The sequence below is a fragment of the Marmota flaviventris genome, chromosome 4 (genome assembly GCF_047511675.1).
Source record: "Marmota flaviventris isolate mMarFla1 chromosome 4, mMarFla1.hap1, whole genome shotgun sequence".
Lineage (NCBI taxonomy): Eukaryota > Metazoa > Chordata > Mammalia > Rodentia > Sciuridae > Marmota > Marmota flaviventris.
In genome coordinates this window covers 26,161,615-26,189,600 of record NC_092501.1, presented here as the reverse complement: position 1 = coordinate 26,189,600, position 27,986 = coordinate 26,161,615, and the positions used below count along the sequence as shown (strand labels likewise).

General features: G+C 49.2%; 3 protein-coding genes across 8 annotated transcripts in view; all 3 read right to left on the bottom strand.

The window, feature by feature from the left end:
• Window positions 1-8,365: 8,365 nt before the first annotated feature.
• On the bottom strand, window positions 8,366-13,828 carry Fgf8 (fibroblast growth factor 8). 4 transcript variants are annotated; one of them, XM_027930271.3, is made up of 6 exons: window positions 13,797-13,828; window positions 13,658-13,694; window positions 13,052-13,138; window positions 12,659-12,839; window positions 9,490-9,596; window positions 8,366-8,656 (listed from the first exon to the last, which is right to left on the bottom strand). In XM_027930271.3, exons 1-6 carry the CDS (start codon window positions 13,826-13,828, stop codon window positions 8,366-8,368), a joined length of 735 nt encoding a protein of 244 aa, XP_027786072.1. The 4 variants fall into 4 exon arrangements, with proteins under 4 accessions (XP_027786072.1, XP_027786073.1, XP_027786074.1 ...); XM_027930272.3 differs by having other exon boundaries at window positions 12,659-12,806; XM_027930273.3 differs by lacking the exon at window positions 13,052-13,138.
• A 5,433-nt stretch (window positions 13,829-19,261) lies between these two features.
• Window positions 19,262-21,300, bottom strand: Npm3 (nucleophosmin/nucleoplasmin 3). 2 transcript variants are annotated; one of them, XM_027930171.3, is made up of 6 exons: window positions 21,127-21,279; window positions 20,695-20,780; window positions 20,377-20,496; window positions 20,161-20,254; window positions 19,647-19,768; window positions 19,262-19,553 (listed from the first exon to the last, which is right to left on the bottom strand). In XM_027930171.3, the coding sequence occupies exons 1-5, from the start codon at window positions 21,242-21,244 to the stop codon at window positions 19,653-19,655; spliced, it is 534 nt and encodes a 177-aa protein (XP_027785972.1). In that variant the 5' UTR covers window positions 21,245-21,279; the 3' UTR covers window positions 19,262-19,553; window positions 19,647-19,652. The 2 variants fall into 2 exon arrangements, with proteins under 2 accessions (XP_027785972.1, XP_027785973.1); XM_027930172.3 differs by lacking the exon at window positions 20,161-20,254 and having other exon boundaries at window positions 19,647-19,784; window positions 21,127-21,300.
• A 1,147-nt stretch (window positions 21,301-22,447) lies between these two features.
• Window positions 22,448-27,986, bottom strand: part of Oga (O-GlcNAcase) — a 33,267-nt gene continuing 27,728 nt past the window's right edge. For both annotated transcript variants that reach the window (XM_027930170.3, XM_071610968.1), the window contains exons 15-16: window positions 25,657-25,816; window positions 22,448-24,555 (exon numbers count right to left, since the gene is read on the bottom strand). In XM_027930170.3, the coding sequence (XP_027785971.2) occupies window positions 24,419-24,555; window positions 25,657-25,816 (297 nt within the window). In that variant the 3' untranslated portion in view covers window positions 22,448-24,418. The remainder of the gene's footprint in view (window positions 24,556-25,656; window positions 25,817-27,986) is intronic.

Genomic DNA, 27,986 nt, shown 5'->3' with positions numbered 1-27,986 from the left:
TAACTTGCCCAAGTTACACAGGTAGGAAGTGACAGAGCTCTGATTCCAAAAGTCCCTGCTCCTAAACTTCATACCAAGCCACTTCCAATTTCTGGCCATTCCTCTGAATTCCTTCTCTCAGGTTGCTGAGCTCTGGGGTGGGGTGGATGGATGGGCCGCATAAGTGTGGGGGAAATTCCAAGGGTGTTGGGGAGAGCAAGAACATGGAAGGCCCCCTTCCTTTCCATTCCCTCTTTGCCCACCCCACTTATTTGATGAAAGTGCCCCAGGTGGGGGCCTACTTCCCAGAGCAAGGATTCTGCAGAAAGCCTGTCGTCACCAACCCTAGCTCCTCCCATCCCTCACCATTTTTGTACACTCCCATCTTCCTGGGTTCAGGTGCAATACTAGATTCTGCTTCTCTTCACACTTGGCCCAAACCTCTCTCCTTTTTAGCTTTTTGGTCATTTGGTTCACCTGTGTTGTAGCTTGTATTCAAAGCCCCAGATGCCAATCACATCTCACTTAAGGGTACCCGTAGAAACCATTCTCCTCCATGAGCTGAGGGGGGATCCCTTCTCAGGAATCTCCTCTGTTACTCTGCTCAGGACCCCTACCCGCAGCTCCCCAGGGAGGATCACACCTGGCTTAAGGGAAGTGGATGGAATTTGAGCCCAAGACAGAGTAGTCAGCCCAAACCCTGAGAAGCCTAAGATCCAGCATGCTGCTGACCTGGCCTGTTCTATCAGAACTGAGATCGAGCAGATCCTACATGGTGTATTACCCAGCATGAATGTTTTATGAGTTTTCTCTTCATTACTGAGGGCTGATGCAGAAGCTGGGAGAGGGAGGGGGTAGAGAAAGCCCAGGAGAGACTGGGCAGAGGTGAGTTGAGATGGAGTGGAATGTTTGTTATGATGGATTTCTCTGTGGAAAAAAATTAATGGGATTAAAATCAGGGGTGATCTACCACTTAATTTATATCCCCAGCCCTTTTTACTTTTTATCTTGAGACAGAATCTCTCTAAGTTGCTGAGACTGGCCTCAAACTTGGGATCCTCCTGCCTTAGCCTCTTGAGTCGCTGGAATTATAGGCCTGTGTCACCACAACCAGCTCATGAAGAAAGATTTTGCAGGATTTGATGATATTTGTCAAATTGAAACAATTGAGACTGGAGATTCGACTTAGTGGTAGACCATATGCCTAGAATCCTCAAGGCTCTAAGTTTAATCCCCAGCACAGGGGAAAAAAAAAAAAAAAAAAAAAAAAAGCAACAGTTGAGTTCAGAGACTGGAAACAGGGAAGAGTCCACAATGGTAAAGGATTCAAAACATGGGTTGGGTGTTGGGAGCCATGTGCATGTGGGCAGACAGAGAGACAGCTGTAATTTGGTGGTGGCCCTGGCCACTTCCACCCTTGAAAGTCACTGACTGGTTCTCCAGGCAGCTGCCCTGAATCTCAGGACCAATGTATCATGGCTCCTTACAGGCTCACTGTTTTGTGATTCCTAGGCCTTGGACTTAGGTGTTTGTTTATCAACCCTCTGGGCTCAAGGGAAGGGGTGGCTGCAAACCAAGAAGAGCTCTGTCCAGGCTTTTCGTTACTTGCGCTCAGGTCTGGTCCCTTATTCTGAGCACCTCCAGCCAGGTCCTAAGCATGGTCCTTTACAACTGGGGGCCTGACCATGATCTCCAGATGCTAATGCTAGGGAACTTATTCAGCATCTTCTCCTCCCTCTGTGTTCCTCCCTCCCATCCTACACAGCTAAAGAAAGAAAGAAAAAGAAGTACCAGCCCAAGGGTTCCAGTTTGTTTCACTATTGCTGAGAGAGGGACTGAGGGAGGAGTCAGTCTGCAGGACAGAGCCAGAACTTTGCTCAGCATCTGCCCGCTAGTGTAGGGGGATGGGGCAGGGGCACCTCATGAAGGGTCAGCTCTGAGGCCTGCCCAGATGGACAGCTACTTCTTGAGGGTCAGCAAGAGATCCAGATGGGGAAGGGGGGCAACCAAAGAGACCTTATTGGCACAACCCTCCAGAGTAACATGACTTGGGGATCCCCCTGGAGTTCCTGCCAGCTCCCCATCTGTTTTGCTACCAGTTACTCCTCCTCTCTCCTCTGCTCTCTCTGGCTCTTAATTCCCCTTCACTCTCTCCTTTGAAGTCCCCTGGTTGCTATAGAAACCCAGAGGCAGCAAGGGAAGCAGAATTTGGGGAGGTTCTGAGATGTCCAGCCCAACAAGTCCTGCTTAGATGTCCATTTGTCCAGGCTTGGGAGACTTTTACTGCAGCTTGAGAAAACAGACCTTGGGCCTTCTTGAGTGAGTGAGTGGATGGGCTAAGAGAGGTCCCCATCGCAGGGCCATCCTGCCTGTCTCTGGATACCAAGTACTCCCAACATGCCCTCTCCACTGAACAGCTTCAGCATCATTCTTACTTTATCCACTGATTATGGAAAGGGGATGCTTTCCCTGACTGCCCACAGTGTGCTCCGTGCTGTTCCTCAGGGAGCAAGTTACACAAGCTTCCTCCTTTCTTGGAAGGTAGAGCAGACAGACCAGAAGATAGTAAATCAATAAAAACCAAGAAAATATCAGGCCGTGGTGAGGATAATATAGAAAATAAAACAGAGTGACAACAGAGAGTCCCATCTGGCAGTCAGCCATCCACTCATCTAGAGGAAAAAGAATTCCAAGTGTAGAGAACATCAAGTGCAAGGGCTCTGAGGCACAGATGGGCAGATACAAGCTGGGAACAGGTGTCAGAGTGCAGCAGGAGACAGGGAGAGTGGGTGACCAGTGAGGCTGGATGGGCAGACCAGAGCCAGTGCATGCAGAAGACCATCTAGGTGTGGTGGGAATAACTCAGTCAGATTTGTGTTTTGAAAAGTCTGGCTCCTGAGTGTGGAATGGATTGTGAGAAGGGTATGAAGGGAACAAGGGAGAGTATGTGGGTGCAGGGGCTACTTGCCTAAGCAGATGACAACTTACATTGGCTTGGAGCAGGAAGGTAGCAGCACATAAGTAGGGCAGCAAATGGCCTAGACTGAAGAGATGTTCTGGAAGAGAAGCCAGCAGGACCTGCTGGCAAGAGGCAGGGGTGGGACTGAGGGAAGAATCCAAGAGGCTTCCAGGTTAAATCAATTCTTGTTTTTTGGCCACTTCCTCTTGGCCCTGGGGCTGGTGGTGGGGAAGACAGATGATGACAGTAAAACATGTCCCTAAGCCTACTTATAGCTGAAGGCTCAGAAATTGTTCTTTCTCCTATGTTGTCAGGATATAGAACTCGCCCAGTTTTCCTCCCACCTCTGGGCCACAAAGAGTCCTCCAATCTTTGCCAGGGCTTCCCTTCCCTCTAATTTTTAAATGTTTTGAGCACATCAAGTCTTAAGTGTGGATCTCTTCTCTCCTCTACCTCCACCTCCTCCCTAGGGAATCCATTCTCTTTCCTGGCTTTGAAAATCACCTGTGTGCTGAACACTTCCAAATTTATCTTATAAGACCTCACCTTTGAATTTCAGATCCAAACAACTACCCACTTACCACCTCCTCTTGAATAATTTTTTTTTTTTAGTTGTAGATGGACACAATATCTTTATTTTTATGTGGTGTTGAGAATTGAACCCAGTGCCTCACACGTGTGAGGCAAGTGCTCTACCACTGAGCCACAGCCCTGGCCCTCCTCTTGAATATTTAATCAGCTCAGACTTCACATGTTCAAAACCAAACTCCCATTTCACTCCTCTACATCTGCTCTCCTAGAATCTTCTTCACCTTAGCAAATGGCATCTTCATTCTTTGGTTGCTCAAGCAAGAAACCTTGGAAATCTCTAGACTCCTTTCTTTTCCACATCCCAACCCATTAGTAAATCATATCACCTTTGCCTGCAAAAAAAAAAAAAATGTCCAAAATTTTAATCTGCTCTCACCACTCCCAATCACTAGCATCTCTCACTATTCCAGTTACTTTATAACTAAAAAAATAATCTGTGGGTCAGGTGTGGTGGCGTATGACTGTAATCCCAGTGGCTCAGGAGGCTGAGGCAGGAGGATTTCAAGTTCAAAGCCAGCCTTAGCAAAAAGCAAGGAGCTAAACATGTCAGTGAGACCTTGTCTCTAAATAAAATATTTAAAAAGGGCTGGGGATGTGGCTCAGTGGTTAAGCGCCCCTGGGTTCAATCTCCAGTACCAAAAAAAAAAAAAAAAGGGGGGGGGGTTGCTGCTATCTTACTGAGAGGCAAAGCTGAAATCTTTTTAAGGGCCCTGTATGGTCTGCCCTTCACCACCACCCCTGCCACCTCTCTGGCCTCACCTCAGCTTCTAGCCTCCTCCACCTTGTCCCCCCAAACTACCCCACCATCCTCCCTTCACTTTGCTTCAGCCACACTGGCCTCCTTCCAAGTCCACAAATGCAATAAGCCTTTGCACCTGCTGTTCCCTCTACCTGGGTTGTCCCTGCCCGTATCCGAACCCCTCACCCCCATCAGATGTCTGCTTCAACACAAAGTTATTATGGAGGCTTCTGTGATTACCTGATTTAAAACAGCTGTTGCCCTTCATCTTCATTCTCTTCTCCGAATTTCTCTGTAGTGACTATCAGTGTCTGACACTGTATTCTACTGGCTCTACACCTTCCCCTTTCTACTAGAGGAGCACCATAATAACAGGAATTTTTGTCCTTTATTGTCTGCTCTGTCATCTCTGCCCAGCACAGAGCCTGACACATAAGAGACACTCAAGAAAGATTTACTAAATGAATAAACAAATTAATAGAATTAGGGTGAGACGTACAGTCTTTTAGAGGCAGCCTGGGGGGGGCTGGGGTTGTGGCTTAGTGGTAAAGCACTTGCTTAGCATGTCAGAGGCCCTAGATTCGATCATCAGCACCACATAAAAATAAATAAAATAAAGGTATTGTGGGTATTGTGTCCAACTACAACTATTTTATTTATATATATATATATATATATATATATATATATATATATATATATATACACACACACACACACACACACACACACACACACACACAGCCTGGATCTGGAGATCTGACTTCTAGTACTAGATATGACACTAGTTATGTGACTTCTAGGCCACATGTTGTCCATCTGTAAAGGGTAGAGAACTGAGGTCCTTTACTGCAATAGCAACATTCTAGAATAGAATGATGCTCCACCATGGCCACACCTGCTTTCATTTGGCTGAGAACAGGAGGGATGGACAGGAGCTGTTGCTGCAGAAGGAGAGAACTCTCATCCTTCTAGTTGAGACCTAGATTGGATCTTTGCTGGCTTTGAAATAACAATAATTTTTTTGGTTTGACTTGGCAATGTTCTAGGAGTCCTGGGTGAGGAGTCCAGCCTCACCTGCTGGGTGGAGACAAGTAGAAGTCTGACCACCAGAGCTGGGCTCCTTCCTGTGGGGAGTCAAGGCTGTGAGGGCATCCTGAAGAGCACAAGGAGAGGCCAGGCAGGAATTATAGAGAAGGGTGGGCTAGAGAGGGTCTTCTACCCAGAAGAACTGCCTGCACTGAGCCCTTGAGGATGCTGGGTGGTCAAGCCTCCTTGTGGACCACAGCTGGCCCCCAGGCCTTCTAAACCAGCACCAACTCAGGACACAGTGGCCAGCCTTTTGGCTGAGGGCAGCCGGGTCCTCCTCCCTTTTCTGGGTCTTGCCACAGCTCCCTGCTTGTTTTCCCCGAAATAAATGGGCTGAGCATATTGGGCCGGCAATAACCCCTTGAAATCAGTTGTTATCACAGTTAACAACCAGTTTGGCTTCAGTTCAGGCTGTTAACTATCAAACCACTAAGTGCCGGTAATGATTGATTCTTGGCCAGTTGCAGCTTGAGTGGGCTGTAAAACCCCATTAGCGAGGGCTCTGTGGAGGCAGCAACTCAAAGGTAAACAAGTTGGTGGGTGCCTTGTCCCACTGCTCTAGGCTCAACTCTCATGGGTTCTGGCATGGGGACCTGCTGGAGTCAGTCCCAATGCCTCTGGCCACCTTAAGGACCAGATCTCTACCTCCAGTCTACCTCTCCTGCCCCCTCTCTGGAAGGCAGGTCTGTTTTTCTGCACAGCCCATCTCTTCTTCCTAAATGCAAACATGGCATGATCCTATTCCACAACACCTAAGGACTCAGGACTCCCAGCTTGGGAGCTAAAGGTTTAGCTTTGGCCTAGCCAGTGACCAGCCTTGGCCCAGTCCAACCCCACTTTGTGGCCAGGATCACAGGCAGAGAGCCTGACATTCCACCCCCATTCCACCCCACCACCACCCCCGCCCCAGACTCCCTCCTACCCTGTAGCTTCCCCCAGGAATTGCTCCCAAACAAATGAAATGTGGGTAATTACTGGGCTGGGGGCTGGACAGGCGACCCGTGCAGATGAAAGCGTTTCCTGGACGGTCTCTCCATTTGCATGGCATCAGAAGCTGCTCAGAAGGTGTGACTTTTCCCACAGTGAGACCCTAGCTCCTTGCACAATAAAGCCAGGCTGCTCACCCAGAATTAATTAAAGGGGGAGGGGAGCAGAGGAGGAAGCACCAAGAGCTGAGGGAGCTGGTCGAGAGATATCTAGAGCCCACTCCCCACATCCCCAATGTCTATGAACCAGGAGAACCCTACTCTAGTGAAAGCCCCTCACCCTCTCCTGCAGGCCAGAGGAGGGGTGGGCAGAGCCCAAATCTTTCCAGTGAGCCCTGGAATTCCTGATCCATTTGGATGGGTCCAATCTGGGACTTAGACTGTACCTCTAGGAGGCCCACCTGGCCAGGAAGTCTTGGGATGCCCCCACCCATACCAAGTGAGTTATTAAAGAACAGGTATTTAGGGAGGAGTTTCTAGACTAGCCTAGTAGGTGGGCCATGGGTGCAGACCAGGGGCATCGTCAGAGAAGGCAATTGAAACAGCCAAAATGGAAGGTCTCAATTGTGAACCCTGGGCTGGCTCTGGGCTTCACACCTGCTTCTGGGCCTGGACTTTCCTTAGGTATGTTGTGATGCCAGCTCACTGCTCCACATACGAATATATCACATGTCCCTTCCCACCATGGGCCAGTCCTGCCTACATGGTGACCTGCTTCTCTGCTACCATGGCACAACCTGTCCTTTTTAGAGCGTCCTCTCTGATGGCCTTGTCCTTTCAATATGGTTGCTGCTTCTTCTTCAGGCCATGACTGGCTTAAGTTCTATTCTAGCCCATGAGCCTCCTTTCTGGTCCTCCCCCAGAACCAGTTTCTCTCCTGTTAGGCCCATCTTTCTGAGACCCACAGCCTCTACCTGCCCTGGGCTGGGCAGCCCCTGAGCGCAGTACTTTCTGTTTTCAGTTCTCTACCCCGATCTCCCAAAGAAAACACTTGTTCCAGATCTGAAGTGCCAGCAAAAGCTGTGGTTGCCCCTCAATACACCCTCTCCTTAGGCCACAGCAGCTGTCTTTATTTCTTTTCTTTTTTTTAAGCTTGATTCTCAAAGAGAACCAGTTCTGGAATCTGGGACCCGTCTCACATGGTCTAGTCACACAGGCACATCCTCAAAGACTTGAATCTGGATTGCCTTGCTGGTCCTAGCCTGTCCATCATTTCTGACTCTGAGGTGACCTAGGGAAGTGTTAGCAGTTACTCCTGTGAAGAGCTGGGCAGCCCCTGTCCAAGAGCTTCCAGAACCAGCCAAGAGTCTCTTCCACCTCTTTTCCCGCTTCTATGCTCCCAGGAAACCACTCCAGTGACAGTGATGGGAATGGCTGACAGGCAGGGGTCTGCTGGAGGGAGGCTGCAGTCAGAGCTGGTGCCTGACTTGCTGTGTTCCCCAGTCACACTGGTCAGCTGGGGCAGCACAGGGGGAGAGGCCAACCCTGCCAGATTCACTCCATCATATTGCTAATATGCAAGTTAAATTAATATTTCAATCATTTAATAGCAACTAATATACAACTACCCCCACGGGCACCCACCACCATGCTAGGTGACCTATACTGCACCTTTTTGCTCCCTGACCCAACCTGGAGGTGCAGGGGTCCCGTCCCGGCTGCCCTGCCAGTTGCTCTGCAGGTGCTGGAACCTCAGGAGTATTTCCCCCAGATTAGAGAGCCCTCCACCCCCAGGGAGCCCTGATTGGAACCCAGTCTGCATTTGCCTTTAATGGACCTTCTTGAGAGGTAAGAATACAGACGTCACAGCCAGTGGAATACAAAAATAGAGCCTCTTTTTTTGTTAAAAAAACAAAACAAAACAAAACAAACAAACAAACAAAAAACCCAACAGCAAACAATATCAACAACTAGAACGCGGGCTCCGCCAGCACCTCCCCCGCCCTTGCGGCGCAGCTCGCAGCTGACAGAGCTGCTCTCCAGTGTCCCCGGCGGCGACTGTGGGAGGGGCCGGGCAGGCGCCTATCGGGGCTCGGGGGCCCAAGTCCTCTGGCTGCCGCGCAGGCTGCGCGTGAAAGGCGGGTAGTTGAGGAACTCGAAGCGCAGGCTCTGCTCAGTGGTGTGGTGCCCGCGGGGCAGCCGCTTCATGAAATGGACCTCGCGCTGGTGCTGTCGCGTCTTGGAGCCCTTGCGGGGCCGGCCCTTGCGGGTGAAGGCCATGTACCAGCCCTCATACTTGGCATTCTGCAGGGCTGTGTAGTTGTTCTCTAGCACGATCTCCGTGAAGACACAATCCTTGCCTTTGCCGTTGCTCTGCAGGTAGGGGGGCAGATGCGGTGTTATGAGTCCCCCATGTGAGGCAGAGGGCCAACGGACCCAGACAGCAGGTGGGCACCCCAGCAGATGGTGATGGGGGCAGGAGCCCAGCCCCACCTCCTGCCCAGGCACCCGCTCTCTAATCCCTCACAACCAGCAGCCCACCCGGCAACTTCCTGTCCTCCTGGGCAGCAGTGACACATGGCTGTCTACAGAGGGGCTGGGCCCACGACAGAGAGGCAGAGTGAGGGGCCCAGAGCCTGCCTGCTCTGGCCTCCTGCCCACCAGTCTGGCCTGGGCTGCATGCGCTTCCCCACCTGCTTGCCTCAGCACCACAGGACTCCAGCTCCCAGCCCAGGGCAACCACCCTATGGGGGAGGGGAGCCTGGGAGGAGACTGAGTCCCAAGCCCCAAGCCTAGGAAGCTGGGGAGCTCGAGGCTGGAGAGGAGCCGTGACTAATGGGGCCATTTCAGAGCTCGGCTGAGGGGGCCGCGCCTGCGGCTTACTGAACATTCCAAATGCTGGTACCATGTAATTGGACATAATAGCAAAGCAATTTGGCGATTTGTTAAAAAGATATATGGAATTTACCAACCCCCCCCCCAGCACCTTCCCTAGGCTTCCTCCTTCGTCTTTATAGTTTTTCCTCCCTTAAGCAGTTTCCTTCTTCCTTACCCCCCACCCCCCACCCAATCATTAGGTAACCCCAAGGTGGCTACGTTTCTCTGCACACCTTGTTGAGATCACAGCACAAGAATGTCCTTAGAGGAGCTAAACCAGCCCAGGCTGCCCCTCAGGCCCAGGGCCCACCTCCCTCCAAATACCTCACCTTGGCAATCAGCTTCCCCTTCTTGTTCATGCAGATGTAAAGACCTGTCTCTGCTCCACGGACTCGAACCCGGCTCCCAAAGGTATCTGTTTCCACGATGAGCTTTGCTATCAGAGAAGGTGTGGGAAGGTCACTGAAAAGCCCCTGACCCCACCCCACCCCCAGAATCCATAGCCTCCCCCTCTCTGGTCCAAGGACTTATCACATCCCAGCAGCAATTGCTGGGCTAGGCAGGTCAGTCACTCAAAACATGGGCTCCAGCCCCAGCCCAGCTACTGACATGCTGTATATCCCTGAGATCTCTTGAGTTGAGAAGTGATGGGATCAGCTTACAAACTGGGTTCCACAGAAGGGACTGGGACCATCGAATTGAAAAAGGTGCACCTCTATTCCTTCCATTGTGTTTTCAAACCAGACAGTGATAACTTGTATGTTAAGGTTACAAGTAAAATTTAATCTGACCAGAGTTCCTTGGCTAATCAAAAGATCCCTAAGGATCCCTCCAACTTAGATTATTTTGTGTACATGCCTCAAGGTTATTATGTGAACATCCAGGTGTAGTGGTGACCTCCAGTCCTGAAGCCAAAGGTAAAAGCATCCTCTCCTGTTCCTGGCATGTTGGTTGGAACTCACAGGCTTGATTACCCCTGCCTCAACCCTTTGGGCAGCCCTGCTCTGCTAAGAGATGAGAACAGTTCTCCCTACACACAGCCCAAAGCAGATTTTCAGAACCTCAAACACCAGCTGGGAGGATTTTGCCTGCATCTTTCAGCTTCCCAGGCACCAGACCACAGCCCCAAGTTCCAGACAGCAACAACTCAATATTTTCTCTTTCAACCTCCATCATAGCTGGGCTTCTCACCCCTGTGACCAAATTCTTTCTGGGGGGTGAAGAGGAGAGAGACTCAGGCAGAGCTACTTGCAGTCTAGACAGCCAGAAGCAGGGTCTGACTTCTGTGCCTTGTTCCCCACCCCTTCTCCCCTTAGAGAGCCAACTTACCCCAGAACCCATCCACATTATCTTTTCATGCAACTGCTCTCTTAGAAGCCATCGAAAAAGAGAGCAAGGGCTGACCTTGCTGATGGGACAGAAGGGGCTGGATCTTCTGCCCTTCCTACGGCAGAGTCCAGCCTTTTGTGACATGGTTCATTCTCTGTTCCTGAAACCAGTACCAGAGGTGGGGGAGCACTGAGGTCAGCAAGGCAACTCTCCCTGCCTTCACTATGACTATACACCTCTTCACATAGACATAGAGCTGGGAACCAACCAGTGGCCAAAGTCCCCAGTCTGGCCCCAAGTCAGCTAGGAAATCAGCTGTCATCTCCTCCTGACCACTTCCTCTTCAACCTTGCCAGTCTGCTCAGGCCTCTTTGGGTCTGCCTTCCAGAGGCAGGAACATCTGCTTTTTAGGGAAGGATACTGGCTGGAGAAGGGAATAGAGGAAACCACTCTGAAGATTCTGGCTAAATGGGGTATATAGGAACAGAGTGGGTGCCTTTATCCCTTCCTAAACCTCTTAATGAAGTAATTGGGATCTCTCCATTATTCTTCCCAGACTCTTCTTTCACCTTTTTCTATACCTCGGCTCTTGGGACTTCCCACTCTTACTCCTCCCTTGCAGGCAGGAACCAGGGAACCCTGGGTCTAACGAGAGAGAAAATGGGCAGCAGACTTCCTTGATGTCTGATTGGCCTTCCCTCCCCAAAATCCAAGGATGCTGGGCCATTTGCTCCAATGGAGTAAGCCCTGAAGGAGCCAGGCATTCGTACCCTTCCTTGGAAGCTGAGAAGGGCAGCAAGCAGCCAATTTGGAGGGACAAAGGGCCCGTAGGCCAGCTCTACCAGCCCAGCGGGGGAGCTTGGCCACCGGGCAGGCTGCCCCCACCCCCACCAAGAAAGCCCTCACTCTCCTTCCCGAATGGATCTGGAAGCTGGGCTGCAGTTCACATCGACTTTCCCAACTGAGCTTTTGGAAAAGCTTAACATTTTCAAACCTATTCTTCCACCCCAGTGACAGATTTATCCCAGGAAAATTATGTCTCCTCCTCCAGCTTTGAAGGGAAGTCAGCTACGTTGATGCAGAAAAAATGCAGCGAGACATACTCGATCCCCCAAACTGGCTCGAGAAGAGGAGAAAGTATTCAGGAAATGTTAAAAAAGGTGAAAGTAAGAAGAGTTTTAATCGCTCTGCCAGACGCGGGGGTCTCTCCAGAGATTCATAGAGAACAATCTTGAACCTCTTTTTTACATTTACAGACTTGCAACTCCTTTCAAACTCCACATCTGAAAAAAGGCTGGTTCTTTTTCTGTTTTATATCATTCTTCATTTTTCTTCTTAGCTCTTAAAATGCCTCACCTTTTTATTACATTTTAATAGAGTCTTCCTCTCTCCTTTCATGCTTGTTTAACTTGGTCATTATTTAAAGGTTTTTAAACTCACAATAATCACTCTCTAAAAACAACACCAGCCGCCCAGAGGGCTTGCTTTTCTCTTGGTACATCCAGGACTCTGGAAATTGGCTACGTTTCAAGGCAGGAATATTGAATGTTTTAGAAATCAATCAGTCCTCAGCCTCTCTGCCGGCAGTAGCTCCCTCTACTCACCACCCAACAGGGAGTAGGGAACCCTGGCCACAGTCCACCGCCACCCGCTGCCTGCTGCCCCACAGTCTGCCTGGGTTCTCCGCAAGTGGAGCAAGGAAGGCCCCTTTCCAGGCTTAGCCCCCAGTGTGTAATTGACCCTTCTGATCAAAGTATTTAATGGTTCACAGTATCTCCCTTTTCCGAGCTAGAAGAGCTAGAGGGATTTCTCTCCCTTCTCTCTCCCACTCTCCTTTTGTGGGCCCTGGCGACATATCCTCTTTCAAGAGCTTCCCTTAAACGTGGGCCCCCTCCCCCTGAACCCCCAGCCTCCACCTGCATCTGGGGAGGGGTGCATAAAGGGGGAGGTGTAAGGGAAACTCTTGAATTCATTCATCTGCTGGGCAGGGAAGGGGGCACCTGTGGGCTAAGTCCTCCCCAGGGTCCCTTGCCCAATACTGTCTCTCCAGCTGACCCACAAGACACCTTTTGGTTCTAACCCCTACAAGCCAGCCTCTGGAGAGTACAGCTGGGGTTACCACCTTCCACAAGCTACTTTCATTGAGGTGGTGCCACTAAAAAGTCTTACCAAAAGGATCCCCGTCTTCTGCCATGGCGTTGATGCGCTTGTTGGCCAGGACCTGCACGTGCTTCCCGCTGGTGCGGCTGTAGAGCTGGTAGGTCCGAATGAGGCGGCGGCTGAGCTGATCCGTCACCAGGCTCTGCTCCCTCACATGCTGTGTAAAATTAGGTGAGGACTGAACAGTTACCTTTAGGAAATTGAAAAATACACAACACGCCATTATAATGCTACTCCGCCCAGGGGCCCGAGTGGCCCCCACACCCCGGCATCCCCCTCCTGCTGCACCAGGCAGCCAGCAGAAGCTGGGGGGATCCCCCCCAAATGCCGGCTCAGGCCACCAACCCCCACCCGGGAAAGTCACCCAGACCCAGCCCGGGATGGGATAGAATCTGGACCCACCTGTTGGGAAACACCCTGGGGCTCCCGGCCAGCTCGGAGCAGGGAAGCGGGCACCCTGCCCAGCGCAGGCCCCCCGCCCGGGCCTTCCTAGAGGAGCAGGGTGCTTTTAAGTATGGAGGCAGCGCTACCCGACCGGTGACATTTATAAAGACAAATTTACGGAGCAAATATTGAGCGCACAGGGCCTAGGCACCCCATCATTGGGCCAAACCAACCACAAGTCTCCCCAGAGGGCCGCCGAGAGGGTCCTTGCTTGGATTCACCTGGACTTCCCTGACAACAAACGTCCCCTGGCTCCAGCTGCCCCCTTCTTCAGAGGCCAGGTGTGGCTTCCAGTAGAGTTCCCGTCCACCCAATCTGGCTAGCGTATGTGTAAGACAGTTCTATACTCAAAAAAGCTTGGGTTCCAGCCTTGCCACTCACTAGCTGTGTGACATTAGGCAGGACACTACCACTCTGTTCCTTAGCTCCCTCCTCGGGCTAGTTCGGGGCTGGATTTCTAATGTTTCTTCCATCCCTGAAGCGCTGGTCTTGCCCCTGCCCGACTTTGCCAGCCGGGTTCCCCGCCAGCTCGCCTGGCCCCCGCCTCTGCGCTGCGCTCCTTACCTGGGCTTGGAGGCAGAGAACCAGCAAGTGCAACAGCCTGTGGGAGACAAAAGCGGGCGGGAGAGAGGCGCAGGGTGAGCGGAGAGCGCGCGGCGGGCGCAGGCCAGGCTGGGGACGCGGGGGCGGCGGCGGTACTCACAGGCAACTCAGCGCGGAGCGGGGGCTGCCCATGGCGCGCGGCCCCGGGAGCACCGAGAGCCCTGACGGGATCACGCCGTCCCGTGGGCGGTCGCGGGGGACGTGCCGAAGGGGCGGAGGCCGAGGAAGTTTAGGGTGCGGGAGCTCAGCTGCGATCCCGACGTGGCTCCGCGGGTCCCGTGGAATGTCTTGCTCGCCGCGCCGCGCTAAGTCGCTCTGAGCCGCTGCCGGAGCCGGTGACCGCTGGCTGCTCAGGAGCCGGAGCAGGCGGGAGGGTAACGGGCCGGCGGGGTGGGTGGGTAGGTGGGAAGGGAGGGGGAGGGGTGGGGCGGGGGGCGCCGCACCGGGCGCGAGGGGGGAGTGCGGGGCGGGCGGCCGGAGCCCGCAGCTCCCGGCTGGGAGCTGGGGCCGGGTCGCAGCCCCGGGCGGGGGCGGGGCAGACTGGGGCGGGGCAGCCCACGGGTCTGGGATTGGGGGTCTGGACTAGGGGAGGGGTCTGGGGACCCGCCAGAGGGGCGGGGGAGGCTAGTGTGGGCGCCTCCCACCATCCCCTGGCGCTCTCCTGGGGCACGGATGCGCGGGGATGGGGGCGCCCAGGGCAGCCTCCTAGTTGGGGTTCCTAGGCCCTGGGCTTGGCCCTCCAGGACTACCCGGTGCCTACGAGCCTGGTCTGCTTATACCTCTGGCTTCACGTCTTGTCAATAAGCCACCTACTGTGTGCAACGACCAGGCTTGCTCTTTAGGAGAGGCCGCTAATAGCTGAATGAATGATTGTGTGCCCATCTCTAGTAAAAGAACGTGTTTCTGTCACTGGGGGCCTGGCTCTTCCATCTTTCTGCTGTGTATGCAGCCAGTCTCACCAGTTTTTCTCAATCTCCAAGGAGGCCCTAGAGAGAGAAATGCCTTCCCCTACCCCATTATCACCATTACCCCACCACCAGCAGCAGCCTGAAGCTTGAGAGGAACCAGGAGATACCTACATGGAAGGAGGATCCCAGAGGTTCCCAGCAGTACTCACAGCCACTGCCCCCCACCTAAAACTCAACAGGCACCGGGGGCAAAGGACTATTCGCAGCAGCATTTCATGGGGAAAGGGACTTAGATGAAGGCTACCCAGCCCTTTCCTCCTTCAAGTTCCATTATTTCATTTCATTTAGCAGGTATTTACACTTGTGTACTAGGCAAGGACTGGTGTCTTGTGTCAACTGAGGGGTCGTGTGTATGTGTGTGAAAGAGAGAGAGAGAGAGAGAGAAACTTGTCTAAGCCTTTCCCAGTTCCTCACCTCATTGCTTCCTTCCTGGGACTTCTGAACACTCTGAGCCACCATTCTGTTTCTGTGGGAGCAGCCTGGGTGGGCAGAGGTGCCCTGAGGAGCAGGTGGAGCCATTGATCTCCTACCCAGCTGCTGTCTTTATCCACAGCCTCCTCCCCACTGGCCCTCCATGACCCTGTGGGTAGGGCTGGAGGGGTTGGGGTGGTCCTAGGAGGCCATCAGGCTAGAGGGAGGCAGGTGGGCCCTTGTCCAAGCACAGCCAGGTTCTGCCTATAACCTTTTTTTTCGGTGTCCCACATTTCCCCATTCCCAGTCATACATGCAAACACTGAGCAATATATAGAATGGAAAAGAGAGAGGTTCATTTTAATACCTCATCCCTCCTCAGAGAAATAGGCTTCCCTAGCCCGCTTGTTATTCCCATGTAGGAGTCTGTTCACTCAGTTCTTGTTCCCACAAATCCGAAGGCAAGGACCATGTCTTACTAGCTAGGCAGAGTTGTTCTGCAGTTAGTGTTCACTGCATGAATGGCAGAGCTAGGCAGAGTTGTTCTGCAGTTAGTGTTCACTGCATGAATGAATGAATAATGAGGAAACTGGCTGAGCATTTAGACTTCAGCCCATAGGCAACTTCCCAAGGAGACTTGCCTCCTCACCCCCACCAATAGAAAATAATCATGAGCACCAACATTTACTGAGCACTTGTATCTTCTAAGATCTTGGCAGGCACTATCTCCTCTAAATCTCACTAGGAAGTGGGCACATTAGGGGGTAGATAAATCAGATGGGGCTCTAAGGCCCACAACCCAGGTTGGCCCTTTTCTTTCACTGTGCTTGGTCTAGGGACCATGACTTCTTGTCTGCCTCCCTATCTGTGTTGCTCAGAGCAGGCAAGGGAGATGTCTGATCAGTCTTAATACTACTCTGTGTATATAGTAGGCCCTTAAAAGTGTTTATGCATATGTATTAGGGAATGAATGGAGAAACAGGGAGCAAGGGATGGCATTTTCTGAAAATGCCTCCTTCCCACTATGAACTCAGTCTGAGAAAAGAGCAGGAAGCAGCAAACAGGATCCAGGTAGGGGTCATGGCAGCCAGCCCACTTAGTAGTGTATACATTGTCCTAGAGTCAAAACCAAAGTCATTCTGAGTACCTGCCCTCCATGAAGTGGAGGCAGAGCATCTGGCTCAGATCAGCATTATGCCCAGATTTTGGAGACCCCAGAAGGATATTTGTTTTTGTGGTGCTGGGTATGGAACCTGGGGCCTTGAGCATGCTAGGCAAGAACTTGATGGCTGAACTACACCAGTACCCAGCCTTATAGAAGGTTCTGAAAGCTAGACTGAACCTCAATGATCTTCACCTATCTTCTTTCTTCTCCCCTAGAGGAGATGGGCATCCTGGGTCCTAGAGAGTCCCAGGTTAGGTTTTAGTACCACTCCTAACCTCTCCTACCTCCTGTTGAAGGACCAAATTCCTTTACCTTTGGAAACTCTCTTGCATCCAATTCATGGTGATTCCTCTTATCTCCCCGAAAGTTTGTGTCTCTGGGGACAGGGGCAGAAGGGTCATTCCCGCAGCAGGCACCCTGTTAGGCTGGGGCACACCCCTTGACTGACAGATGCAAATGTTCCACAGGGCCCCCGCAGGCCGCTCTCTCCCTCCCTTCCTTGCAGGCCTCCCAGCCAGCTCCCTCCTTCCTTTATCTTATCAAAGCCCCGTAATTACAATTGCTATTTTGTTTCCTCGAATCTGCAATCAGAGCTCCCGGGTCCAGATGAGCGAGCGCCTGTCAACCTGATCGCTGAGTGACAGCCTGGTCACCTTTCCCCGCAGCCCCCACACTCTGCAAACAAACACACACACACACACACACACACACACACACACACACGAGCGTGAGCATGCTCTCTCACACACGCTCACACACTCCCTCTCCTGAAAACACAAACACACTATTTGCCAACACGAATGACTCCTCTCCACAACCCATTCTCTACGTCCTCTTCAGTACCCAAATGCACCCCTTGCCCTGCGACTGGCTCCAGGGCCCTTCACACTTGCCGTGTGGGAGGCCTGGACTGCCTCTTGCTGAGACTGAGATGCGTGCCTCCTGAGCCTGCCAAAGATTCAAATGCAAATCACCGAGACAGTGTCTTGTGCTTTGCAAGTCCCCTGGGAGGCTTAGCTTGTCCTCTAGGAGTGGCACACCTTCGCTCCCCAAATACAGGGCTGGCCTTTCAGCGGTCTGCAAACATAGGTACATTTTCACATTTTCATCCCCTAACCCCCAGCGCTCTGGCGTGATGCAGGTACAGAAAAAGGGAATCGAGAGGCGGGGAGCAGGAGAAAAAACAATTCCCAGCACCATCTGTGAAGTGCCAGATCAGGCTAGGGAAACTCCTGGACTAAGAGGATGTGGATTGGGCCCCTACTGAGGGCAGGAACGTGCTAAGAGCCCTTCCCCATTCTCCACCCCAGACCTACCAGCAAAACATGGGAGAAATACAATGGGTGATGAGCTGTCCTTGCAGGGGCGGGGAGCAGGACCAGGATCACAGCAGGGGGTAGATGGGTCAGCTTGGGAAGCTTCCTCCACCCCAAGAAATGACTTGGTGTTGCCCTCAGCCAGTCTCCAACCAAGCACCCGCTGAGGACTTTGAGGTTGGAGCCCAGAGGAGGAAGGGAAAGAAGGAAATGTTGCCGCCCAGCCCAATTCCTCTACTCTGGCACAAGCACTTCAAGTGAATGAATGAATGTATGCATGCAAGCCTTAGTTATTTATTCTCTCACCTTCAGCCTAAAATTCAGCTGCCCAGACAGCCCACAGGATTAATAGGGCCCGCACCATGCTGCACACCTAGAGCCTATAGAGGCAGTTTGGGGAGTGGGTATGCCACAAAGTTTCGACCTTGTCCACCAGAGGGCACCAGTTCCACTTTCCCAGTTCTCACCAGACCCGTCTGGCTACTGGGGTGGCAGCACTTTATAAGGTCATCCCCCGTGGAAAAAGGAGGCTTCCTTTATTTTTAACCTGAGGCAGGGTGGGTGAAATCAGGATCCCTAACTCCTCAACACAGCAGGGGTGTGTGTGTGTATGTATGTGTGGTGGTGGTGGGGGTCTCTCAGAATGTGAAGAGGGGCTGCTTTTCTGTATTGTGGGAACTTTCCTCAAAGTCAATCTCACCTGCCCTAATAACAGCACCTTTGTTTTACTTATCTGAGGAACCCTTCCCCATGCCTACTCACTAGCCCAGCAGCTGGTGTGGGAATAGGCCTGACCCCCCTCAGGCCCTGTTCTCTGTCCATCCTCGGCTTGTCTGGCCTCATGCTGTCTGGAGAGGTAATGTTTTGTTTGTTTGTTTGTGGGGCAATGACACCCCCTCATCAACACAGCTGCTGAACTGCTGACCCCAGAGCTGGTAACATATATCTTCACCCTCATACAAGTACATCCCTTTCTCTCCTAGCACAGAAAGTCAAAGCCCAGAACCACCTGAGTTCGGGCACCAGAGATCTCTACACCAGGCGGTGTGCTGGGGGATAGGAACCCCTTAGCCTAGGAGGATGATTCCCAGAGGCCCTTTTCTGTCCCCATATGCCAGGCCACCCGGATTCTGGTTTCCCTGTCACCCAATCTGGCTAGTTCCCTCCATCTGGCCCTGGGAATCAGGTTTCTAAGGGCCAGCCCTGCTCAACCTGCCTGAAAGACTGAAGGAGGAGCAAAGACTAGTCTCCACCCCAACCCTCAAAGGCCCTCTCTGGGTCTGAGTTCCCTCATGGGGCTAGGGATGCACATTCCTCAGGCTGCTTAAGCCTGCTTATCAGCCCCCCTTCCCATCAGCCTGAGTGCTGACAGAGGCCCAGACCCCTTGTTTGGATGTTGATAACCTCCTGTGATGGCCCTCCCCCACTTGCAGAGGCTGGGAATGGGCTGGCTGTTGGGAGATCCCTCTTGGCAAGGCAGTTGAGACCTAGACATGGTCCTGGCGCAGGGTTCTGGGGATAGCAGGATCCCACATAGTTCCCCACCCCAGGTCCAGGGCCACCCTTTGTGCTGCCACAGTGCCACCTGGTGGTCCCTAGGGAAATGTCACTGGCATGGGAAGAAGCCACACAGAGCAGTTGCAAAAAACCCCACACCACTTTATTTCAATCTTTATCTAAAAATGTAAAAAGTGTTACAAATGTGTAGTTCTGAGATTCAGATACTAACCTTTAATCCTCACAGGCAGGTGGGGACATAGAGTCAGCATAAAAGTTCAAAATTCCCCTTATGCCTATAGGAAAGGGAAGCTCCAGACATGGTACAGGACTAGAACACCAGGACCCTAAGGAGAATGCCTCTTTCCTAGCACCAGCACAAGACCCTTCTACCCAACCCATGCCCCAAACTCTCCTCTTCAATGGAGAAGAAACATTTAAAATTCTTGAAACTTGTCCACGAACATGGTGCATGGTGATGCAGCAGGTAGTTACCTGACCTGAGAACAAAAAATAAGCAGTCAGCATCTAGGCTCTCACTTGCTCCTCCTGCCCCCTCAGAACCTTCTGGGCAGCCTTCCCTTCCTACTCACCAAAGGCTAGCGCCTACTCCCCTGCTTTTTGGCAGGAAGGATGGGGCACAATTCATCTTCCTCCTCTACATTATCCTCTTCTTCACTCTCCTCTTCCTCAGAAACATCATTGCTTATAGTAACTGGTAGAAACACAAGCTGTATAAGGAGGAGGTTAAAAACAGACCCCTGTCATACCACGTCATTTGTTCATACACTCTGGTGCTAGGCTGTCCTCCCAGAGCTCATTGTCTAGGTGGAAGAAGCCTCAGACACTAAACTAGGTAAGAAGAAACTAAATGAGTCCACATCACTTGAGCTGGTAAAGATGGGACAGGCTGCATGGACTAGGTAGGCTTGAGTGGGGCAGCGAATGGAGGGGACATCATGCCAAGGGACATAGCTTGGGAAGGCATGCAGGTCAGATTGAACTACACTGGGAGATGAGGCTGAATAGTGCAGGAATTTGGAGTGTGGGGAGGGGCGGATGCAGAGCCCATTGGAGACAAAGGAGAGGGCCCTCCCCTCCTCTCACCAATCTGGTGCCGCCCAGTGATTCGCACAGGGCCAGAGCCCGACTTCAGGCGGAAGGTTACAGGTGGTTGAAGCTGGAAGTCATCTAGACTGAGCTGGGAGGAAGACAAGGATGAAGGCCTGGACCATTCCTAGCCCATCTCATCATGAGATGAGCACTGATGTCCTCAATCCCCATCCCACCCCACCCAACCCAAGACATGGCTGGGGAACTCACCATGGGCTGGCAAGACAACTTGAGGTTGGCCACAGGAACTGCAATCTCCTGGTGATCATGGTTTCGGGCCACAACTTCCACTACATTACACTCGTCCTTGGCCCCCTCGGTGAGGCAGAGCTGGGAAGGATTTACAGGGCCTCAGGATCTCCCCAAGACAGGTTGATACCACAAGTAGAGGCAGCTACCCTAGAACTTGCCTGGTCTCAAAGGTTCCTATATCAGGGAACCAGGGGAGCAGTCTATGACTCCTAATAAAGGAGTAGCAAGGGAATTAGGTAGATCCACTGGTTGCCAGCCCCCTCTACCGCCCCTCACCATGGTCAACGCCAGCACGTGCTCTGCATCATCCTCTTCCTCTACCTTGAAAGTGAAGGAGCGGGTGTGGCCAGAGAGCTCACAGCCTGAAAGAGATATCGTGGTAAGTTTGAGTGTTGTGTGCAGAAGCGGTGGGGTGCGGTGGCGTTTCGCTAACCCATCATGCATAGTCATGGACTGATTGGCCATTTAACACGCCTACCAGACGTCCCCTCAGAAAACCTCGGTAACTAAACCCTGGGCCTGGCCCAGCACGTCTCGGGTAGGGGTCTCGGCGTCCGCTTTGGCTTTAGCGTGCTAGGGCCCACCTGTCCGCCGCGAATAGTGAGAATCCCTTCCGCCCACATCCACATCGCGCAACCATCCACATTCCTGTTCTTCATCCCTACCGCTTCCTCCCCCAGGGCCACCCTCAGCACCTTTCCCCAATACCGAAAAAGAAACTGTCCATAGTAACCGGGGCCGGGACTCGCAGACCCCCGACACCCCCGGCCCGGGATCGGCTCTCTTGACTCAAATAAACTAAAGCTGCGGCAGTGCCGGCGGCCATGCTGCAAGGGCCGTCTCGGAGCTCCGCCCCCAGCACGTAAGGAGCGTGGCACCCTTGGCCAGTTCCGGCCCCGCCTATTAAAGGAGACACTCCTCAGGGAGAGGAAAGGCGCCCGGATTGCAGATCTAGGGTTTCTCCTGCCCCTCGCTCTGTAAACCGCAGCTCCTGCTAGCACCCGGCAGGACTTCAGAGGAAGTAACTTCACATAAAAGCATAGATTTAGCCTTAACGTTAACGTTTTTGCTAACTTACACGGCCATGAGCGCGCCCATTCTCTCTGATTCATCGCCCCATATATTGTCTCCCTTCCAACCCAGGGTAAACTTTCGTTGAAAAACTTTCTATTTCCCCTCCTGCCGAGATGGGATTCAGAGCGGCACTTTTCTTATAAAAATACTCTGGAAGGGCGTAAAGGAAGTTTCAGCTCCAGGAACTTCCGCCCACCATTCCGTCCTGTTTCTCTTCTGCATATTCTTTCCAAACGCTGCAATTCACTATCCAGATGGTCTATCTTCCTTAAACTTTAGGTGACAGGACGCGGATGCTTGCTACCAGAGGACTAGACAGCTCAGCTGGGAGATTCAACTGCTGCTCCTGGCGGATCCGCTTTTTTTTTTTTTTTTCAGTTGGACACAATACCCTTATTTATGTGATGCTGAGGATCTATTCCAGTTGCTAGGCGAGCACTCTACCGCTGAGCCACAACCCCAGCCCGGGATCCGCACTTTTTAAGGGCTTCGAATTCTCAACCCAGGTACATACTTGTACTTTATTTGAATCCCCTTCCCTTCTTCTGTAACTGGGATTCAACTCAACGGGTGCCCTACGCGGAACTAATCTCTAGCTGAGGTTAGCCTTGAACTTGATCCTCTTGCCTAGATTCCTGAGTGGCAATTCCTTTTTCTATCTCAAACTGCATTTCTATCCCGTTACTTGAGAGAATATGAGCAGGTTATAATTGTGGTAAGCTTTGCTAAAAACTAGTCTACTACTTTTGCCTTGAGGAAAATCTGGAAGGAAGAGTTTTACTGGAGATGGGAGTAGGGGAGGGCTGCCTTTAAGAACCAGTCTCTAACTTGGAAGAGCTGTGGACAGAAGTTCGGTATGCCTCCCTGCTCTAAGGCAAGGCATTATATTTCAGAGTGTAGTGGTGGTGGTGCGGTGAGTGGCAGACAGAAGTAGGTGCACGCAGTAGACACCACACACATTCACTTCAAGTTTTATTTAGCCTCTTGCATGGTCTTCAGATAGTTTTACAGTTCGTTTTCTACAGGAACTGAGTTGTGATCTAAACAATCAAAGAAATGTCATTCCAACCTTAATAAATATTCATAACCATGGAAGATAGCATAGCACTTTATGATCCTATAGTGATGAAGGTATAGACCTGGACATCTATTGCACAGTTAGCACGTGTGACCAGAGGCCAGCCAAAGGGATTACTAAAAGCCAAGATAAAACCAAAAGCACTTGTTTTAAAATCCTGATTCCATGAGGATAACTCCAAAATCCTCCAGATAAAATGTATGAGTGCTTGAGATGTCAAAGACTAACATTCAACTGTCTTAATATTTAGTAGGGATCTCACCTTCACCTCAGCCCTCAAAAATGCAAATTTGTTTTCAGCTTGCCAACACATTACATTTTATCAGTTAAAAGAGTTCTACCCTAAGAACAAAGAGACTTCCTTCCTCCTCACCCACAGGGCACACACTTGGGCCTCCACTGGAAGTCACTAGATACCACTGCATACAATGCTTTAAGACTCACTCAAAGCCCACACTAGTGGAGATATACCAAGGAAAATCTGTTTCAAGTTTCCTTCTTTATCCCTCCCTCTCCCCTCATTGAGCTGAAAGTTAAATAGCTGATGCAAAACTGCTGGGAAGCAAGATAACAAAAATACTGTTATGAATCTATGGAGAAGTCAGCCAGCCATGATGAAAAAAATGAGTCCTGCAGAGATTACCTGCCAGCCTCATGCACAGAACCCTTAAAAAACACCAATTCTAAATTAAAATACATGAAGCTTTCAGAACCTGTGATTAAAGGAAAAACAGGGGTAGCCATAAATCATTGGTTAAAGTGTGCTCATTCTTTTAAAAATTAGATAAAATCATGCAAGAATTAAAGACTGATTTAAATCAGTAGTAACAAGTCTTGAGATTAAAGGACAACTGATCTAAGGGCAAAAACCATTCAGTCTTCTTACCCTATTTGACAGATGTCAAAACGAACATTTCACATGCTGATCTGTTATTAATTTCCAGAAGTGACTGCATTTTGCAACAGATCTAAGAAATTAGGCTCTTGTACCCAAAAAGGTTATGGCCTAGCCCTAAGTGGGAGGCACTTTAAAACTTATTATGGGGTGGGGGGAAGGAAAATTCACCTTCCATTGATTTGCTAATTCAAAGTGCCATCCTAAACACCTTTTCATTTAAAAAAAACAAAACAAAAATTACCAAAAACAAGAAACAAAAGGATAGTCAAGTTACAGCTAGTTTATATACAAAGAAATTTACAAGTTTGTCAGTTTTAGGCTTTTACACAAACAACTGCACATTTGTCCCTACAAAGTACAACATGCCTGAACCAATGGTTACTACAGGAGACAATCGGCCATAGCTTTACAAAAAGCAGAAAAACTGCCCCAAATTGAAATCATTTATTCATCTTAAACTAATGCCACAACCATCCCACCTGGAAAATCAACCCTGAAGGCTCTGAAACCCACTAAAATCTTTCTCAACTCTGCATGTCTCCAAAGAATGAGACATTTCATTCAATAAACCAAAGAGGATGCCAGAAGTGATTTTGATTACTCTTAGGTGAGAAATGCAACACTGGATACAGAAAAATAGTGCTGACTACATTTATTAAAGACCCTCCCTATAAGCCCACCTAAGGTGTCTTGGCACCTAACACAAGACACAAGACCCAGAAGAAGGGCCCCACATCTCTGTTTCATACAGAATTTGCAGCAGTATACTATCTTCTTCCAACCAGTAAGGAGTCTGAAAGTGTGATGGGTGAGTTTTAACAAAGTCGTCTTTGTTTTCAATTCAAATGGACTGATATGTTGCTGCTCCAGACGCAGAACTGTATGAAGACCCCAACCACCAACCACAAGGTGGAGTTAAGAGTTTTGGACAGTTCATGGTGCCAACAGTGTCACAGGCTCCGACCAAGTATAACCACATCCTTTGGAAATCCTTCCATTTTTGCAATTTCAAAACAGCCTAACTTGCTGTAAAATTCCAGAATTCTTTTATCATCTGGTCTCACTTCACAGAAAGCCCCCCGGGAGCCTAAAAATGAAATTCCAAAACATAAATAAGTCACTTATGAGGAAAATTATGGATATAAATTAGAAATAATCATTAATGCATTTACTACAATAAGCTTGTTTATACCAGTCCCTAAATTTCATGATATCTTTATTTTATTTATTTTTATGTTGTGCTAAGGACCAAACCCAGCACCTCGCATGTGCTAGGCAAGTGCTCTACCACTAAGCCACAGCCCCATGCCCTAAAATTCTTTTTTTTTTTTTTTAATATTTATTTTTTAGTATTTGGCAGACACAACATCTTTGTTTGTATGTGGTGCTGAGGATCGAACCCGGGCCGCACGCATGCCAGGCGAGCGCGCTACCGCTTGAGCCACATCCCAGCCCCTAAAATTCTTAATAATAATATTCAACAGTGAGTGAAATATTTATTTTGTGATCTAAACAATCAAAGAAATGTCATTCCAACCTTAATGTCCCAAAATCTTTTAGGGAACAAGGTATAAGAAACCTCAAGACTGAGTCAAACATGGTGATGCACACCTGAAATCCCAGTAGGGAGGCTGAGGCAGAAGGATTCTAAGTATAAGACCAAACCTAGACAATACCATAAGACCCTATAGCAAAATTTTAAAGAAAGGGTTGAGTGTATTTCTGTGGTGGAATACATGCCTAACATGCACAAGGGGTCTGATCCCTAGTACTACCAAAATTGAATTCCTAAAGGAACTTTCTCCTTTAGATTAATTTTGAACCACTACTTATGATTCACTCCTCCTTTAATTGGGGCTCAAAATAAGTGTTCATAGTAATAAAAGAAGAGTAGTATTTTTCAATAAGTAATATACATGGAATTCTTACACACTAATAATTCAGAAAATAAGTCATGAGTTAAAAATAATAGCAAGTGACTGTAGTCTCAGGTACTCTGTAGGCTGAGGCAGGAAGACTGCTTCAGCCCAAGAATTGCAGGTCAACATAGTGAGAAAGACCCCATCTCTCTCTCTCTCTCACACACACACACACCAAACAGTAAGAGAGTACAGATTAACAATTCACTTCTTTCCCTTTTTAAAATTCCCTTGCCCAAACAATGCCAACTCCACAAATATGTACTCACCATTAGCTTTCAGTGAAGACAGGAGGCAAGCCATCATACTCTTGGCTACACTTGGGTCAGTTACTTTTTTGTGAATATCCATCTTGATCAGAGAAGGGAAGTTGGCGAGGAAAGTTTCTGGCAACACTTCCTGTTCTTCATGGAAACTCAACATTATTTTCTGCAAAAATTAGAATCTTTTGACTTCCAATTTCAAAACATTATGTATCTATATCCTAGAACTCACCAACAGGAAAATGACAATATTTAGTAACTCTTCCAGACATTACAAAATTATCACACACACAATTAATTAGCTTTCGATTCCAGCTGAAGCATTTTTCATGTTCAAAGCTTTCTAGGGAGTTGGGGGGAATAGCTCAGTGGTACAGCACTTGCCTATCATCAAACAAAAGCCCTGAGTTCAATCCCTAGCACCATCAACTGGAATACAAAAAGGAAATTAGTGGAAAAAAGTGGTGAATAAAATGGTACACACCTGTAATCCCAGTGACTCAGGAGGCTGAGACAGGAGTATTAAAAGTTTGAGACCAGCCTCAGCAACTTAGTGAGACCCCGTTCTCAAAATAAAAAGGATATAGCTCAGATAAAGCCCCCTGGTTCAATCCCTAGTTTAAAAAAAAAAAAAATATATATATATATATATATATATTTTTTTTTTTCCCTCACCTTATGATGGGGGCTATAAATTCAAAGTATTGCAACTCACAAAGGAGTTTTTGCCAAGTTGGCAGAGTGCTTGCCTCTCATGCACAAGGCCCTGGGGTTCTATCCCAGCTACACACACACACACACACACACACACACAATTAGGGTGCCTGGTGTGGTGGCACACACACCCAGCTACTTGTAAGGTGGAGGCAGGAGATTGATCACTGAAGTTCATCAACAGGCCAGGAAACACAGTAAAACCTGGTCTCAAAATGTAAAATTTGGAGTGGGTGGGGGTTTCTGTACAGAGTATCTTTTTGCTTGTTATTATTCCCTAAACAATATAGTATTTACACTGCATTAGGTATTAGTAAGTAGAGACAATTTAGAAGTATATGGGAGGAAACTGGGTATCTGTTTTTTCTGATCCTAGTAATGTACTTACCTGTAAATTCATTTTTCTATTTTGTATTTTGGGTTATTTTAGCACTTCATTCATTGGTATGCTATATTTTCCATACCCCCTACTCACTTAAGCCAAGGGTGGGGGGAAGCCACACACACATTAACTAGGCAGCATATGGGAGGGATATATGTGGATTACATGCAAAAACACCATTTGATATAGTGAGCTTAAGCATCAACAGATTTTGGTATCCTATGGGTATGGTATGGTTGGGGTAGTCCTGGAACCAATTCTCTGTGGATACTAATGGATGACCATACATTTTGAAGTATCAGTTGTTTTCCATCCTTCATCAGGTGACTAAAACCTGTGGCTTGCTGCTACTGCCTAGCTTCATGATAGCATATCAAACTGTTTATTGGTAGCTAGGAAAAGATCAAAGTTCAAAACTGAAGTATTATTTCTACTGAGTGTATATTGCTTTTGTACCATTAAAGTTAAAACAACAACAACAACAAAAAATCAGACTATTATTAGTTGGGGCCATCCATATGTAATACACTCTCAGAAAACTGTACTCCACTCACATTCTATAGTAAATCTATTCTTTTATTTATTTCTCCCACCTATCTTTCCCCCATCCCCACAAAATGAGATCACTCTGCCTTATCTTTCTGAGTTCCTGGAATTACAGGCATGCACCACTGCATCTGGCCCCATTCCCTATTTTACATAAGGTAATTGATAATATGTACACAAGCACACTGCCAATAGTATGCCTGTATAAACTGCAATGGTGTGCTCAAGTAAATTGCCAATGGTATATTTTGATTGACCTCAAATGGAGATTGGATGGGAAAAAATATTGGTTTTATGAAAATAAAACCTTTCTCCATTACTGGCAGGGTCACATTTAGCTCGTCTTTAAATTCCAGTAAGATGTTTTGCTCAAACAACAAAAACATAAAAATCTTTTATACTTTGTATGATGGGAGAACTTTTGTTTTTCATATATCATTTAAAAAAATTTTTAACCAAATGTATTCTTTATTTTTTAAAATTTTTAACAATATTTATTTTTTAGTTGTAGTTGGACACAATCCCTTTACTTATATATATATTTTAATGTGGTGCTGAGGATGGAACCCAGGGCCTCACACGTGCTAGGTGAGCACCCTACCGCTGAGCCCAGCCCCTCATATATCATTTTTAAGCCAAGGGCAATTTTTACACATACAGCAATCTAAGTAGATATATTATATATACTAAAAAA